The 17,322-nt window shown below is 50.3% G+C and overlaps 1 protein-coding gene and 1 long non-coding RNA gene across 3 annotated transcripts in view; one reads left to right on the plus strand and one right to left on the minus strand.

Moving 5' to 3' along the window:
• Window positions 1–2,666: 2,666 nt before the first annotated feature.
• Window positions 2,667–10,874, minus strand: PNPO (pyridoxamine 5'-phosphate oxidase). Its single transcript, XM_023204338.1, has 7 exons — window positions 10,585–10,874; window positions 8,962–9,086; window positions 7,399–7,498; window positions 6,179–6,232; window positions 5,802–5,930; window positions 5,406–5,476; window positions 2,667–5,186 (listed from the first exon to the last, which is right to left on the minus strand). Exons 1-7 carry the CDS (start codon window positions 10,720–10,722, stop codon window positions 5,018–5,020), a joined length of 786 nt encoding a protein of 261 aa, XP_023060106.1. The 5' UTR covers window positions 10,723–10,874; the 3' UTR covers window positions 2,667–5,017.
• A 118-nt stretch (window positions 10,875–10,992) lies between these two features.
• LOC111537513 overlaps window positions 10,993–17,322 on the plus strand; it is a 40,530-nt gene continuing 34,200 nt past the window's right edge. Inside the window, exon 1 of one of the 2 annotated variants that reach the window (XR_002730027.2) lies at window positions 10,993–11,061. This is a non-coding gene — a long non-coding RNA (uncharacterized LOC111537513). Of the gene's footprint in view, window positions 11,062–11,673; window positions 12,257–17,322 lie in introns of those variants that run through there. The other variant, XR_002730028.2, reaches the window with a different exon arrangement.

Here is a 17,322-nt window from a genome sequence, read left to right on the forward strand (position 1 = left end):
GTAAAAGGGGGCTGAAATAATACCTATCACATAGGGAGTGTCAGTATTAAGTGGCCTATGACAGGCCCCATAGTAAGCACTCAGTTTAATACTGGCTTCCTTCCCCCTTACTTTATAAGGAACACCACCATACCCTACAGCTTTGGTTTAAGAAAAAGGAGAAGGTGGGTATGGTGGCTCAGGCCTGTAATCCTAGCACTTTGGGAGGCTGAGGTGGGAGGATTGCTTGAGCCCAGGAGTTTGGACTAGCCTAGGCAACATAGTGAGACCCCATGTCTAAAAAAAGAAACCAACCAACAAACAAAAAGGAGCTGACTGTGCTGGCACATGCCTGTAGTCCTATCTACCTGGGAGGCTGAGGTGGGAGGATTGCTTGAGTCCAGGAGTTCAAGACTATCGTGAGCTATGATTGTAGCACTGCACTACAACCTGGGTGACAGAACTAGATCTTATCTCCAGAAAAAAAAAAATTCTTTTAATAAATAAGAAAGAGAGGCCAGGTGTGGTGGCTCATGCCTGTAATCCCAGCACTTTGGGAGGCTGAGGTGGGTGGATCACCTGAGGTTGGGAGTTCAAGACCAGCCTGGCCAACATGGAGAAACCCCATCTCTACTTAAAATACTCTACTAAAAATACAAAATTAGCCGGGCGTGGTGGTGCATGCCTGTAATCCCAGCTACTTGGGAGGCTGAGGCAGGAGAATCGCTTGAATCCGGGAGGCTGAGGTTGCGGTGAGCCAAGATCACGCCATTGCACTCCAGCCTGGGCAACAAGAGTGAAACTCCATCTCAAAAATAAATAAATATGCCGGGCACGGTGGCTCACGCCTGTAATCCCAGTACTTTGGGAGGCCGAGGTGGGTGGATCACGAGGTCAGGAGATGGAGACCATCCTGATTAACACAGTGAAACCCTGTCTCTACAAAAATACAAAAAAATTAGCCAGGCATGGTGGCGGGTGCCTGTAGTCCCAGCTACTCGGGAGGCTGAGGCAGGAGAATGGTGTGAACCTGGGAGGCAGAGCTTGCAGTGAGCCGAGATCGCGTCACTGCACTCCTGCCTGGGCGACAGAGTGAGACTCTGTCTCAATAAATAAATAAATAAATGAATAAATAAATAAGAAAGAAGAGAAAGCTGTCATCTTATGAGGTTAGGTCCAGCTCTTTCTGAAGCCATAAGAGCTGGGAATTAAAAAAAACGCTGGCCAAATCTCTGGAGCTTGTGGTAGAAACACAGGGAGAGACCAAGGTGGCCACTAAACAATGTGGTCCTGTAGCTTCCAGGTCAGCTCCTGGCAGGCTGCTGGGCCACCCCACCCCAGGAGCTGTTGCTCAGGGAATTTATTACTGAAACAAACAGACTTATACAAGGGAGCCTTTGTTAGGTGCCTCACCCAGGCCAGGGGGACCTCAAATGATGAGTAAGGGAGACCAGGAGCTGGAGGGCAGGCTCAGGGGTGCTGCCTTTCCCAAGGCCTCTTTCCACTACCCATTCCCACTACACAGAACTTTCTAGGGTCTCACCAACTACTCAATCCATGAGGCCTCCACAGAGGAGCTCAGACTTTCCCCACACCGCAGCCCTGCGGTTAATAGCTAACATTTATAGGGTGCTTATGGCAGGCGGCCCCTAGAACAAGTTCTCCCTAAGCTTGTTCATGTAATTCTATCATCGCCTGAGACAGATACTGTCATTATCCCCATTTTTCAGACAAGTTGGCTGAGGCTTAGAGGTTAAATCACTCACCCCGGGGGCCAGGCACTGGCAGTGGTACAGCTGGGACTGAAGCCAGAGCTGGCTTGTACATGTGACCACTGTCCCACACAGCCACCTTCCACTCTTGATTCTCATCTGCTACGGGAACAGGCAACTGAAGCTCGGAACAAAGAAAAGCACAGACATCTTCTGCGGAAGGGGAATTTGGGAGGGAAGGGAGCAACGTCTGGGTCTTAGGATCCTGGGAGGTGAGCATCATTCGAGGGAACCGGACAAACTCTAGAAGCGGCTAGATAAAGCCAACCAGTTTTGAAGCTGAGTGTCCCTTAAGACCCCAGACTACAGGCATCTCCCACATCCGCCCATTCTCGGTTTCCCTGAAGTGGGAGATAAGGATGGGCCCTGGGCCACCAACCTAAGGGTCTAGATAATACTGGCACTGTACTGCCAGCTCCTCCAGTATCACCATTACCCCTCTGGGTTAGAGTATCCACAGCCCCTCTGCCCCTTGCATGCTGACCCTGGCTCCATCTTCTAGGTAAAGTCCACCTATGTTTCTAAGCTGGGGTACCAGATGGATATGGGGTAGGTACTAGAAGCCAAAGGGAGATCTGGCTGCCCAGGGAAGCAGAGTGAGGCAGCTGCAAGTTTTCATGAGAACAGGGGAGGAGGAGGAACCGAGAGTGCAAATATGTGCGGGAACCGGGAGAGGCTACGGGTTATCGACCACAGTTTCACTGGGACGCGACCCAAGCGGATGAAGAGGGAGGCAGGGGAGGCCGGCTAGAAGTGGCTTTCACTGCCCGGAAGGGGCCGACACTGGGAGGAGGGCTCCCCCTGCTGGACGTACTGCCTACATGGTGGGGAGAAGTGAGGGGGCAGGAAACTCGCTTAAATTCCCCAAGTCCCCGCCTTGGGGGTTGAGAGAGACCAGGCTGGGTTGAACATCAATAAAATGCACGGCTGACAGGCTTTTATTACAGACTGGGGGCAGTAACTGCTGGACAGAGAACAGAAAAGGAACATCTGAGACCAGGCTCAAAGCTGGGGGGATACACAACCTCCAACAATACAAGGTGGGTGCAGCACTTCTAGACACAAACACAGACACACATACACGTACTCATAAATGGCACAGCCTACGGTACAAGAGAAAGGGCAAGGTAGGTAAGGTCACCCCACACCCTCCTGCCTGCAGGGGGCGAAGGGTTAATGTGCCTTCCTGCACGCAGGCTTAAGGGGGATAAACAAGGAGAGGGCTGCCCTTGGAGGAGCCCTGCGGATAATAGTGACTGAGGCACAGGTCCATGCAGGGGAAGGAAGCACAGTTCACAGAGTGGCAAGCTCAATGCCAGCCAGTGCAAGCAACAGTCAGTTCTCTGATCCTGGCTTAGTCACAGCAAATATTTACCCGGCCTGGCTCCTCTCCATAGCCAGCAGGTTGCTTGCTCATCCAGTCTGTCCCTGGTCAGCGGGCTTGTGCTCAACGAGAACAAACACAGTTCAGCACAGGACTCAGCTGAGGGTCACTAAACGATCACAGACTGTGAGGGTGGAAGGTCATGGTTTAGAGGTTGAGTCTAGTGCAGCTGGTCACCTGGGATCTAGTGAAACTGCAGGGTCAGATTCAGTGAGTCTGGAGTCTGAATCTCTAAGGGGCTGCCAAGTGATGCGGATGCTCCTGGCTTGTGGACCACACTGTGTATAGCAAAGCTCTAGACCAGGAGGTCTCAACCTTGGCTGCACAGAATTCTCTGGGGAGCTTTTAAATTTCCCAGTGCCGAGGCTGCACTCATATCTTGGCAGAGACAGAGTTTTGCCATGCTGGCCAGGCTGATTCAATCATCTCTGAGGGTGGGACCCAGGCATCAGGGTTTTTAAGGCTCCCCAGGTAATTCCAGTGTGGGTGAAAAGCCAACGATCTAGGAATTATCAGCAGAGGTGGGGAGTAAGGAAAGCAGATATGTGAATAGTCTGAAAAACATGATCTGTATAATCATTTAATTTTTCTTTTTGGAAAATGTATGTATATATACACACAATTTCCATAAACAAACATAGATAGTAAAGCTGATTAAAATCTTCCTGTCCGATTGGTACCAGCACATGAAGCTCTTCTACAAAATCCCTGACTGACTGGGAATAAAATTTCCTAGTGACAGCCCACTCCTTCTTAAGCAGGTCTGACTGTTTGAAATCTCTCCCAATATTGAGATGAAACCTGCTTCCCTGTAACTTCCCTGTGACTCTATGGGTCCCTTGGAGCCACAGAGAAGGCAGCAATCAGTAGGGGAAGTGCTATAAAAATACACTATCATGGCTGGGCACGGTGGCTCATGTTTGTAATCCCAGCACTTCAGGAGGCTGAGGTGGATCATAAGGTCAAGAGATGGAGACCATCCTGGCCAACATGGTGAAACCCCGTCTCTACTAAAAATACAAAAATTAGCTGGGTGTGGTGACGTGTGCCTGTAGTCCCAGCTACTCAGGAGGCTGAGGCAGGAGAATTGCTTGAATCCGGGAGGCAGAGGCTGCAGTGAGCCAAGATCACGCCACTGCACTCCAGCCTGGGCGACAGAGCGAGGCTCCATCTAAAAAAAAAAAAATCCTATCCATAAATGAGTTAAGTTGTAACCAACAGAAATATATTCTAGCGAGATTAAGTTAAAAAAAAAAAGAGAGAGAGAGACTTTACAGATAGTGGGGTGTTTCAAGGCAGGGGGAGGAACTGCACGGCCCAGACCTGGGAGGGAGGGATCCTGGGAGTTGCAACAGCAGCAGGCAGAGGCTGTTGGTTCCTGTTGTTTCCTGGCTGCCATGAATGACTTGGCTTCAGTGACTCCCAAGGTTCTGGATCCCTCTAGTTCAAATTTCAAATTATTGACAAAACAATCTGATTGGCCACGTTGGCTCAGGTGAATATGCTGGCACTAAGCTTTGGCCAGTATGACTCACATGGTAACAGACAGGGCTGCTGGGGCCCACCCTGTCACCAGAAACAGAGTCACACTGGTTGCTACCCTTAGAGGGAGCTATCCTAATCAATCATAGGCAGGGTCAAAAACATAATTATGGAATGATTTTCCATTTGTGATTCTCTACGTCACCATTACACTCCACTTGACCAGCCAACTGAAAACCAACTGAGTACAAAGAACTTAGAGCATGAGCTCTGAAGAGTCCTGAATATAAAGGGTAGGGAGGGAAATGAGTTGAGTTTAGAAAGAAGGGCCTGAGTCCCAATCCCACACCCTCTCTTGACACCTAGCCCTAGCTCCACTCTGGCCCAGCAGGTCCCAGAGTTAAGGTGCAAGTCTCTCATAGAGCCAGTCTTCCTCCCCGCGGTGGGTCATGGGCCCCAAAGGGGAATCTCCTGTGGGTAGGCCCCGCCGAAAGACTATCCGGTCATGCAGGCGGTTGGTTTGACCTTGCCAGAACTCCATCACCTGAGGGTACAGGACATAGCCACCCCTATAAGGAGAAGCAGAGGTTTCAGTGCTCTGTGGATTTTCCTAGCCAGGTCACTCTCCCACCCTCACCCCTCATCCCAGGGCCTCTTGAAGGAAGTTGCCGGGATGCATCTGATGAGGGTGGCCCGGGAGGAGGAGATCTGTGATTCCCCAGGCAGGTGGCTTCAAGTAAACACAGGGGCCTGGTGTCCCTCTTTGATGACTACCAGATGTCACTCACCAGGATTTTGGCTTGGGCACCTCTTGATCCTGGTAGACCTGTTCCAGTTCCTCATTTTTCTTTCTCAGATACTGTCCAGGGGAAGGAGTTAGAAGAAGGGCCAGGCCCAGTCAATGATTCATTAACAAGGACTTCCTGGGGATATGTGTATGTGCTGGGGACATTGGTGAGCAGAGCAGACTGGGCTTTGCCTTCCAGGAGCACACAGTCAACGGGATGGCCAGATGGACAGAGGGGGCCTATTTTCCCTCTCCCTACCCCTATTTCCCTTCTTACTGTCCTTTTCACTGTTTTCACTGGGCTGGAGAGAGAGGAACCTGGCATCTCCTGGAGACAGCTTCTGGGGATAAGCCAAAGCCTCCGCCACCTGGAGGACTACAGCGGAGCCCCACTCACCTCACGATCAGGGATCACAGAACTCTGGTGGCTGACCACAGCCCCAATCTGGCTGCTCTTGGGGCGGGAGTGGAAGTAGCACTCAGCCTCCTCCTCGGGCAGCTTCTTCACAGGGCCTTCCACACGCACCTGCTCGAGGATGGCTCTGGGTGAATGGCGTTCAATGCCACCTGCCCTCCCTACCAGCACAGGCCCTGTTCGTCTCTGTTCTATCAGCTGTCCCACCACTCTTGGCCCCAGCTAACTGAGGGCTATTTTAGAGGCAGAGTGCCCAGCTGGGATGTTTGCCCAGTCTAGGGACCTTCACTAGACTTAGCCATAAACTCAGGCCCTGCCAACCCAGCCCATCCCAGGCTGTCCTGGGAAAATTCACTCACCTGACGGTTAAGTGGCTCCCAGTAGAAGACAAGGGAAGCAAAGGGATTAGAGTCCTAGAAGTAAAAGAGAATCCACAGCCAGCCATCAGGATAGGGAGAGGAGGCCTCCGGCATGCAGGGAAAAGGCAGGAGAGCTGTAGTGTGCAGGCCCACAGCAGATGCATCCACTGTATGAGCTCATTTAAACCCTCAAAAGTAGGCCTATTGTCACAGATACGGAGACAGGCTAAGTCACATGCCCAAGTTCCTGCAGTAAGTGGTGGAGCTAAGTTTAAGCCAGTTAGACTCCAAAGTGAGACTGGGTGATTTCTCTCACCCACAGATTTGCGAGTCTTGAGAAATGCATGTTTGGCTGGCATGGACTCAGGGAGGTTTACTCACTTTGGATTCATTCACTGAATGCACACGAAGTGCTTACTCTGGGTTTGACAACAGGAGACATGTGGGGGATACAGCAGAGATAAAACATAGCATCCTCCACTCCTGCAGAGCTTACTGTTCAGCAGAGGAGATAAATATCAGTTACATAATCCCCCAAGTAAAAGCTTAGTTACAAACTGAAGAAAATGATAAAAAGGAAAGTTGCGGCCGGGCGCGGTGGCTCAAGCCTGTAATCCCAGCACTTTGGGAGGCCGAGACGGGCGGATCACGAGGTCAGGAGATCGAGACCATCCTGGCTAACACGGTGAAACCCCGTCTCTACTAAAAATACAAAAAACTAGCCGGGCGAGGTGGCGGGCGCCTGTAGTCCCAGCTACTCCGGAGGCTGAGGCAGGAGAATGGCGTAAACCCGGGAGGCGGAGCTTGCAGTGAGCTGAGATCTGGCCACTGCACTCCAGCTCGGGCGACAGAGCAAGACTCCGTCTCAAAAAAAAAAAAGAAAAAAAAAAAAAAAAAAAAGGAAAGTTGCAAGTTATAATGGCAGCAAACAACATGAGGGGCTGAGTCTGAGTCAGAGTTAAGGAAGGCCTTCCTGAGGAGGTAATATGTGGGCTGAGATCTGAAGGAACAGGTGATGGCTGATGGGGTGAGGCTGGTTAGAAAGCGCATTCATTCATTTATGGCAAAGAGCACAGCAAGTGCCAAGGCCTCATGGCAGGAGGGCACCTGCACATACAGAGCAAGTAGACTGAGGGGTGGGGTGGCATGAGAAGGTGACTGAGGAGGAAAGGGCCAAATCCTGCAGACACTGGGAAAGATTACCAGCTGCTTTCACACACCAGCTCTTTTCCTTTTCGACTCTCGAAGTTAGTGAAGAAGCGGAAGCCATCTTTCCCAAAGCCCTTCAGTAGCAACATGCGAGCAGAGGGTTTTCCATCTCTAGGAGCAAACAGCAGAGCACTGTGGTCAGAGCCTGCTTCAATGTTCTGGCTACAGTCCCTCTCCCCAAAAGATGTCTCAGCACCCCCTCCAGCTGTACCTCCTTTACTGGGCTGTTAGGCTGGGGTCCCCTCCCATGTTCTCCTGGGGGTCTGTCCTAGAGGTATGACACCACAGCCTAGGGCCCTGTTATGGACTGAATAGTGTCACCCAAAACCCCTGTGTTAAAGCCTTAAACCCCAATGTGACTGTATTTGGAGACAGGGACCTTATGGAGGTAATTAAGGTTAAATAACAAGGTCATAGGGGTGGGGCCCTAATCCAATAGGACTGGTGTCACTGTAAGAGAAGAGGCACTTCAGAACCATCTCCCTTGCCCCCCACAACACACACAGGAAAGGCAGTATGAGGACATGGCGACAAGCAGCTGTCTGCAAACCCCAAGCAGAGGCCTCACCAGAAACCACCCCTGATGGCACCTTGATCTTGGACTTCCAGCCACCAGAACTATCAGGAAATAAACTCCTGTGGTTTAAGCTATCCAGTCTACAGTATTTTGTTAAGACATCCCCAGCTAACTCATAAGACCCTAAGGGCAGGGACTAACAATAATGCAATCACCCAATGCTTTGGGATCACAGTGGTGCTACGAGATCAGCTCCTCTGCTCAGAGCTCTGGGAAATATCCACTCGCACAGTACAAGAGCGCTGGCTTCAAGGCCTTACACTTTAGCAAGGAGAATTGAATAATAGGCTAATACAAGTGATGTCTCGAAGGGCATATGACTGTCAAAGGAATGATATAGTCAAGTACTGTGCTAGATTTCGAGACAGAGCTTCACCAGAAGTAGCTCCTGAATGGCAGACGAGGCTTGGGTAGATGGGGAGATGAGGGAGGCAAGGAGTTGCTTGTGGATGTATCAAGGGCAGAGATGAACAAGGTACTGCATTTTTTTTTTTTTTTTTTTTTTTTTGAGACGGAGTCTCACGTTCTGTTCCCCAGGCTGCAGTGCAGTGGCACGATCTTGGCTCACTGCAACCTCCACCTCCTGGGTTCACGCCATTCTTCTGCCTCAGCCTCCTGAGTAGCTGGGACTACTTTACCCAGCTAATTTTTTGTATTTTCAGTAGAGACGGGGTTTCACTGTGTTAGCCAGGATGGTCTTGATCTCCTGACCTCATGATCCACCTGCCTCGGCCTCCGAAAGTGCTGGGATTACGGGTGTGAGCCACGGCGCCCAGTCTAAGGCATTGCATTTTTATCACTGAAATGTAATTTTGTGGTCTGGTCTTTGGTTTATAGGTAAGGACACAGGCCCAGAGAGGACAAGTATCTCATCTAAAGCCACACAGCACATTAATAACAGAGCTGGAACCATAAAGTTGGCATCCAGAGCTGAGAGCTTCATAAGCTTCCTAGTTCATATGTATCCACCCAAAGAGGGGCCCACGGCCATGCCCACCTGGTACAGGTAGCCAGACACATGGCATTTGCTTCCCCTATGTCAGGACACTGAACAGCCTCCTCAAACCAGGCAGCAAACTGTTTCACTGGGTCAAGGGAGGTCAGATGAGTCTCCTCAAATGCCTAGGAAGGGAGATTTATTCCATTTAATAAACATATATAGTGCTTACTAAGTACCTGGCACTGTTCTAATCATTTTTCAAATATCAACTCATTTAGTCCTCATGACAATGACCTTAAAATAAAAAATAGTATGCAGTAAGAAGAATCTTTGCCCAATTTTACAGGTAAGGAAACAGGCATAAAAAGGTCAGACAACTTGCTGTCCCAGAGCTAGTGATGGATAAATCAGGGTTTTCATGTCATGGGTACCAAAACTGTCTGTGCATCAGAATCACCTGGGGAGCATAAAAAAAACTTTCTGGACTCCACCCCCATAATTTCTCATTCAGCAGGTCTGAGGCTTAATCAAAAACTGCATTTTTATTTACTTATTTATTTATTTATTTTAGACAGGGTCTCACTCTGTCACCTAGGCTGGAGTGCGGTGGTGTGATCTTGGCTCACTGCAGCCTCAACTTCCCAAGCTCAAGTGATCCTTCAACCTCATCTTCCCAAGTAGCTGGAATTACAGGCACGCTCCAATATGCTCGACTAATTTTATTTTTTTGTAGAGACAGGGTCTCACTATATTGCCCAGGCTGGAAAAACTGCATTTTAAACAAGCATTTCTAGAAATGACCACATGCAACCAGATTTGGCAACCAGGGTCCTGGACCCCAACTCCTGAAAGGTTCTTTTGGTTCCCCTCCTGAGGATGGAAAAGGAAAAGAACTTCCCAGTGGTCAGCAGAAAGCACTGAAGGCAGTAAGCTAAGAGCTTTCTTCTCTCCTCCTCCCTGAGCTAGTCCCCTTCCCCCATATTCCACTTACTTTTTTGTCAAACAGTTTGTAAGCTGTTTATCACTGTACCCACCCAAAGAGGGGCCCATGACCATGCCCACCTGGCACAAGGAGGTTTGGGTGACTCCCAAACCTCCTTGCCCCAGGGGGTGGCCCCAGAAGCCCTGAGAGGCTGGTTCCTCCTACTCCCCTCCCCCTAGTAGATGACTCCGAGGAGCACTCTTCCCCCGCCCTTGAGGGAGGCCCAGCACTGTCCTGACATCCATCACATGAAACCCTGATTCATCCATCACTAGCTGTGGGACTGAGTAAGTTATCTGACCTTGCTACCTGTCGAGTAGCAGGGTTCTAAGCACTTTACAAACATTTAAGACCATAACATCCCCGTGAGGCAGGTACTATCACTTCCCAGATGAGGAAACTGAGGCCCAGAGACACTAAGGATTCCAGCCCAGGCAGGCTCCAAAGTTCGAGCTCTTACCCATTACGAAAGGCTGCCTTTTGAACCCATTTTCATTTGCGTTTCCCCGGAACTCCTCCCCCGGTGGGATGTCTTTGAAGCCCCCTTTTCCCACTGGGGGTGATCCCCAAACCTCCTTGCCCCACCGGGTGGCCCCAGAAGCCCCGAGGGGCTCCTCCTACTCCCCGCCCCGCTGTAGATGACTCCGGGGACCCCTTTTCCCCCGCCCCTGAAGGAGGCCTGGCCCTGGCGGCGGCACCTCTCGGTCCCCGCGGTAACTCTTGCGCATGGGTCCCAGGTCCATGGCAGCACTGCGACCACAGAGGTGACGGAGGTAGCCTGGCCACTCGGCGGGTCGCCCGAACGTCGCTGTGACGCCCCGCAGCCGGCACGTCATGGGGGCCGCCGGCCACGTGACCCGGCTGTGGCCCGGCGCTGGGTTCCTTTGAGTTCGGAACCAATTTCTCACCCTGGACTTCTACCCCGGGGAAGGAAGGATTTGCTAGTCGCCCAACCAAGCTAACAGGTCCTAAATCCTCGGAGCCAATGAGTTTCCAGGATCGGAGGAGGGAGACAGACACGGAGAGGTCATTGGTTGGAGCTTTTCTGTAGCAAGGCCAATTAGAGCGAGAACAGAGAAACCCAGCGACCAATGGGTAGCGCTTTTGGGGGCGGGAGCAGAGAGACAAGGAAATGCTGTCACCGCCGTTAACACGCACGTGGAGGTTGGTTAAAGGTATAGGAGGATCTCCTGCAGCTCAGGCGGGGTGGAGGATGTGTCCCGGGGGCTTGAGGGGAGTAGTCAGTATTAAGTGGCTAACCCATAGTAGTGCCTGTAGGCGAGCTTAGGGCAGGAAGTACCCCTTGGGAAGGGAGACTAGTGGAATGGGAAAAGAAAAATGGAAAATGGAATTAGGGGCCAGACTCTGAGGCAAGGTGATGGGGACACATAGAGAAAAGGGTAATCTGGTTGTGGGGAGGAATTAGGGCATGAGAGTGGGAGAGGTTGAAATGACTTGTGGACCATGCCCCGAGTGGGGAGGTGCAGTGGGGTTAGGAAGAGACGGTGAGGTGAGAAGGAAGATGGCTTTGGGAAGGTCCCAAAGGAAATTTGGGACCAAGGTATCCCAGACCAGAGTGGTTTTCCTCTTCTAGTTTTGTTTTTGTTTTGTTTTGTTTTGTTTGAGACGGAGACTAGCTCTGTCGCTCAGTTTGGAGTGCAGTGGCACGATCTCAGCTCACTGCAACTTCCACCTCCCGGGTTCAAGCAATTCTCTGCCTCAGCCTCCCGGTTAGCTGGGATTACAGGCGCCTGCCACCACGCCTGGCTAATTTTTGTATTTTTAGTAGAGATGGGGATTCACCATGTTGGCCAGGCTAGTCTTAAACTCCTGATCTCAGGTGATCCACCCGCCTCGGCCTCCCAAAGTGCTGGGATTATAGGCGTGAGCTACCGCACCCGCCACCTCTTCTAGTTTTAAACCCTCTCCCTCCAACCTCATTTATTTAAGCAAGGGTCAGAGCATCTTGCTCCCTTTGCTCATGGTTTCCCCTGCAACGGTGCACTGGAGTTCATAGGAGCCAGTTACCTGGTAGATGGCGAGGCTGCCAATGTCCCATCTCTCCAGGGCCTCCCCCATCTTTGTCGAGCTTCCCTTTTTCCACATTTTGCCCTTGCTAGGTAGTAGGAGTCTAGCCCCTAGGTCAATGCAAGTAATTGCCAAGTGAGAGTACATGGAGCAGGTGGCTGTGAATAGCCCTTCCAGGCTGTGGATGCAAGGCTGAAAAATGGGAAACCCACTCGTGCCCAGTCCAATTCTGACCTGGCTGGGGCAGCCTTGGGTCGAGACCTCTCTGTAGCCCTGCTTTCCACCAGCATCAGGAAGGGGAACTGCAAGAACCATCTAGGCAGGCACCCAGGACTGTGCCAGGTAAGGGGAACTTCCTGGCCTGGCCAGGTGTCTGCATTACAGCTGAGCTTCATGAAGCCCTACATTAGATACCTGTCATCCTTTATGTGTACATAGCTTGAGCCAGATAGAATCTGGAAGACAATTTTGCTGCAAAATAATAATACATGTCTCAAAACTTAATGATATTGGTCTATGGATTCGCCACTGGTTGAGTTTTTTTGTGCTGCCGTCATTTTGCTCCATCAGCATAATTGAGAGGAAGTTGACTAGATTTACTTTCCTGTTGAAGTTATCTTTCTTTCTTTCTTTTTTTTTAGGAGGGGGGAAGAGTCTTGCTGTGTCGCCCAGGCTGGAGTGCAGTGGTGTGATCTTGGCTCACTGCAAGCTCTGTCTCCCAGGTTCACGCCATTCTCCTGCCTCAGCATCCCGAGTAGCTGGGACTACAGGCGCCTGCCACCACGCCCGGCTAATTTTTTGTATTTTTAGTAGAGACGTGGTTTCACCACGTTAGCCATGATGGTCTCAATCTCCTGACCTTGTGATCCACCCGCCTCAGCCTCCCAAAGTGCTGGGATTACAAGCATGAGCCACCATACCCAGACGAAGTTGTCTTTCTATATAAGAACATTGCTGTACTCCCGCCCTCCTAAGCCCTTGCAGTTGAACCTGTGTAAGCAGAGTAATGAGTGCACTTCAACTCAGGATGGGTTTTGTTCATGGATTTTTTGTTGTTGTTGTTTGTTTGTTTGTTTTTTGAGACAGAGTCTCCCTCTGTCACTCAGGCTGGAGTGCAGTGGTGTGATCTCGGCTCATTGCAACCTCTGCCTCCCGGGTTCAAGCCATTCTCCTGCCTCAGTCTCCCAAGTAGCTGGGATTACAGGCGTGTGCCACCACACCTGGCTGATTTTTTGTAATTTTAGTAGTAGAGATGGGGTTTCGCCATGTTGGCCAGGCTGGTGTGGAACTCCTGACCTCAAGTGATCCACCCACCTTGGCCTCCCAAAGTGCTGGGATTACAGACGTGAGCCACCGTGCCTGGCCATGGGGTTTTTCTTCACACTCTTTTAGTACTCCTGGGCTGCCGCTACCCTGGACCTGGATTTTAGGACACCAAGACTAAGCTCATCCATGTACTTAAAAGCCAACAGCTCATTGTAGTGGAGGTAGATGTATATTTATGTATTAATTCAGTAGACATTTGCTAAAGACTTCCTTTGGACCGTGCACTGAACCAAGTCTGAGAATATTAAGATGAAGATGACAACCTGGGCTTGTAGTCTATAGGAGGAGGCAGATTTGTGAGCTTAAGAGTTGTTGCGGATTTTTTTTTTTTTTTTTTTTTTTTTTTTGAGACAGAGTCTCACCCTGTCACCCAGGCTGGAGTGCAGTGCCATGATCTTGGCTTACTGCAACCTCTGCCTCCTGGGTTCAAGCGATTCTCCTGCCTCAGCCTCCCGAGATATTTTAACAGGTGTTTCTGTACAGTAAAGAGGAACAAAAAGAAGAGGATCAAACAGTCAGGAAAGGCTTTGTAAAGGGAGTGGACATTTGATGTCTTAATGAGTAAGTTTTTGCTAGATGGGACAATGGAACAGGCGTCCCAGCAAGAGGGAACATTGTGAGTAAAGGCATGGTGCACTCGGGGGAACCTAGAGACATGTAATACTGCTGGAGCAAAGATGATGAGTAAACAAGCTGAACAAGCAACAAGCTCTCAGCTACGTACTCCTTGCTGAAGAGTCATCATGCAGGTGCTGAGAGCCAGGCTTTTAGACACAATGATTCTGATATTTTATCCTGTGATATTTTTCAGCCTGTGAACCAGTGTTTAGTTCCTGCTTTTTAAAGACCAGATGGGGAGAAAAAAAGTGCTAGATTCTGACAGTGTCTCCTTCCCCTGGCCGTTAGCAAAGAAGTGTGCAGTTGATTGCCTTTTTGTATTTTTCCCTTTGTCTTGAAGATAGTAACTAGACTTGTGTTACGCTTTTCTATTTCGTTGGATTTGGTTTCTGGATCGCAAAGCAGCCCAGCAGTGCACAACCAGAAGGGAAACAAGCCTACTAGCTGCTTTTGCTACTGATGCAACCACCAGCAGGGACTTTCTGAGTGGGAGAAAGGAATTATTTTACTGTTCCAGTCTTCTCTTGAGAAAGTCTTAAATGAATAGAAAATACATAGCAACATTTTTATTGTACAGAGAGGCACACTGGTTTCTCAGGATGAAACAAAAAAGTCTGCATGGCCGGATGTGGTGGCTCATGCCTGTAACCCCAGCACTTTGGGAGGCCGAGGCAGGTGGATCACTTGAGGTCAGGAGTTTGAGACCAGCCTGGCCAACATGGTGAAACCCTGTCTGCACTAAAAGTACAAAAATTAGCCAGGCGTGGTGGCGGGCACCTGTAATCTCAGCTACTCAGGAGGCTGAGGCACAAGAATGGCTTGAACCCGGGAGGCAGAGGTTGCAGTGAGCTGAGATCGTGCCACTGCATTCCAGCATGGGCAACAGAGCAAGACTCAGTCTCAAAAGAAAAAAAAAAAAAGTCTGCATGTGGGTTTGGGGACTGTGCCTTGCCTGTTTTCTTCTAATGCTTTTCCTTTTTTTGAGATGGAGTATCACTCTGTTGCCCAGGCTGGAGTGCAGTGGTGCAATCTGGGCTCACTGCAACCTCCGCCTCCCAGGTTCAAGCCATTCTCCTTTCTCAGCCTCCTGAGTAGCTGGGATTACAGGTGCCCGCTACCACGCCTGGCTAATTTTTTGTATTTTTAGTAGAGACAGGGTTTCACCATGTTGGCCAGGCTGGTTTCGAACTCCTGGCCTCAAGTGATCCACCCTCCTTGGCCTCCCAAAGTGCTGGGATTATAGGCATGAGCCACCATGCCCAGCCATGTTTACTTTCTTTTTTTTTTTTTTTTTTGAGACGGAGTCTCGCTCTGTCGCCCAGGCTGGAGTGCAGTGCCCCCAGATCTCAGCTCACTGCAAGCTCCGCCTCCTGGATTTACGCCATTCTCCTGCCTCAGCCTCCCGAGTAGCTGAGACTACAGGCGCCTGCCACCTCGCCCAGCTAGTTTTTTGTATTTTTTTTTAGTAGAGATGGGGTTTCACCATGTTAGCCAGGATGGTCTCGATCTCCTGACCTCGTGATCCGCCCGTCTCGGCCTCCCAAAGTGCTGGGACTACAGGCTTGAGGCACCGCGCCCGGCCAATGTTTACTTTCTTAAACCACTTTTTTTCTAATTATCTAACTAAATTATGTATTTCAGTTTTACTTTAGTGATTGCATTTGTGTTTTGGAACCTGGCTCTGGTGACCAAGTGGGTGATGAGCAAGGGAGGGTCAGGCTGGTGGCAGGGATAGGTTGGGAGAAGCTGCGGTGTTGTCTAAGTGGAAGGTGGGGGCAGGATCCTGATGCATCAGTATGGGGTAGGGCTTGTGAAAAGGAGGGATCCACTCACCAGGGCTGACTTTAGGTGACACGGGTGGTGCTGTTCATTGAAGTGGGGCATGTTGGAGAAGGAGGTTTGGGAGAAAGGTGAATTCCTTAGCAACATTTTGAGTGTGAGGGTTGATGGGACACCCCCATTTGGCCAGGTTGGATAATGGAGTCTGGAGCTTAGTGGGGAGATCAGGGCTGATGATACTGGTTTAGGTAGCATGAGCCTCGAGGTGGCACTTAGAGCCGTGAGGGAGGATGAGAATGTCTGAGAAGGGAAGAGGGCCTGGGAGAGTTAGGGAGGGCGGTAGGGAAAGGGAGAGTCAAGGAGGAGTGGGAATGATGCTGGTGAAATATAGCGTCCAGCTTTTTACAATTTTTTATTTTTTTATTTTTTGAGATGGAGTTTTTTTCTTGTCACCTAGGCTGGAGTGCAGTGGCACGATCTCAGCTCACTGCAACCTCCACCTCCTGGGTTCAAGCAGTTCTTCTGTCCCAGCCTCCCGAGTAGCTGGGATTACAGGCACGCACCACCACACTTGGATAATTTTTGTATTTTTAGTAGAGACGGGTTTCACCATGTTGGCCAGGCTGGTCTCAAACTCCTGACCTCAGGTGATCCGCCTGCCTCAGCCTCCCAAAGTGCTGAGATTACAGGTGTGTGCCACCTGCCTGGCCAGTGTCCAGCTTTCTAAGAGGTGAGAGGAAGAAGGCGGATAGCAGAGCAAGGGGTGTGCTGGAGAGCCTGAAGCTCAGGAATTCTTGGGCCCAGCCTTGGGGTGAACTCAGCTTGGGGCCCCAAGGATAGCAACACCAGGACTTACAGAAGGGTGTGTGCTTGATGCTCTGCCAGCAGATGCCTGAGCCCTGAGTAGATTTATCAGAGGCCCAAAGGAGGTGAGTCCCCAGAGGCTTGGGGCGAGATCAGAGGAGGCTGAACCTTACCAGTGTCCTGCCCGTGGTGCTTGTGGCTAACCCCCTACACAATCCTTGCATGTGCTTATAGATGGCTTCCCAAATCCATTGTGTGTGGCTGGCATTCCCTGTTAGAATGGGAGCTCCTTGATGAGAGGGACCACATCTCTTAACTTTCTCTGGCTCCTTCTCACAATCCTAGCCCACAAGGCGTGCTCAAAAAATGCTAATCTGTAATGTTTATGCATAAACCACTTTTGTTAAGCTTTTCAGTATGATGGGTGTTAGGTATGGTGAGTGGGGTGTGGAACTTTTTTGCACCCGGTGGGAGCAGGGCTGAGTGTGTGTTTTGGTTTTTTGTTTTTGTTTTTCTTTCCTTTCCTTTCTTTTCATTTTTTTTTTTTTTTTTTTTTGAGACAGGGTCTTACTCTGTTTCCCAGGCTGGAATGCAGTGGCACACTCATAGCTCACTGTAGCCTTGACCTCCTGGGCTCAAGAGATCCTCCCACCTCAGCCTCCTAAGTAGCTGGGACTGTAGGCACACACCACGATGCCTGGCTAATTTTTTAAATTTTGTGGAGGGGTCTCACTATGTTGCCCCTGGTCTCAAACCCCTGGGCTCAAGCAATCCTCCTGCCTCAGCCTCCCAAAGTGCTGGGATTATAGGCATGAGCCGCTGTCCCCGTCCACGAGTGTGTGTGTTTTTTTTTTTTCTTTTTCTTTTTTTTTTTTTTTTTT

The sequence above is a fragment of the Piliocolobus tephrosceles genome, chromosome 16 (assembly GCF_002776525.5).
Source record: "Piliocolobus tephrosceles isolate RC106 chromosome 16, ASM277652v3, whole genome shotgun sequence".
NCBI lineage: Eukaryota > Metazoa > Chordata > Mammalia > Primates > Cercopithecidae > Piliocolobus > Piliocolobus tephrosceles.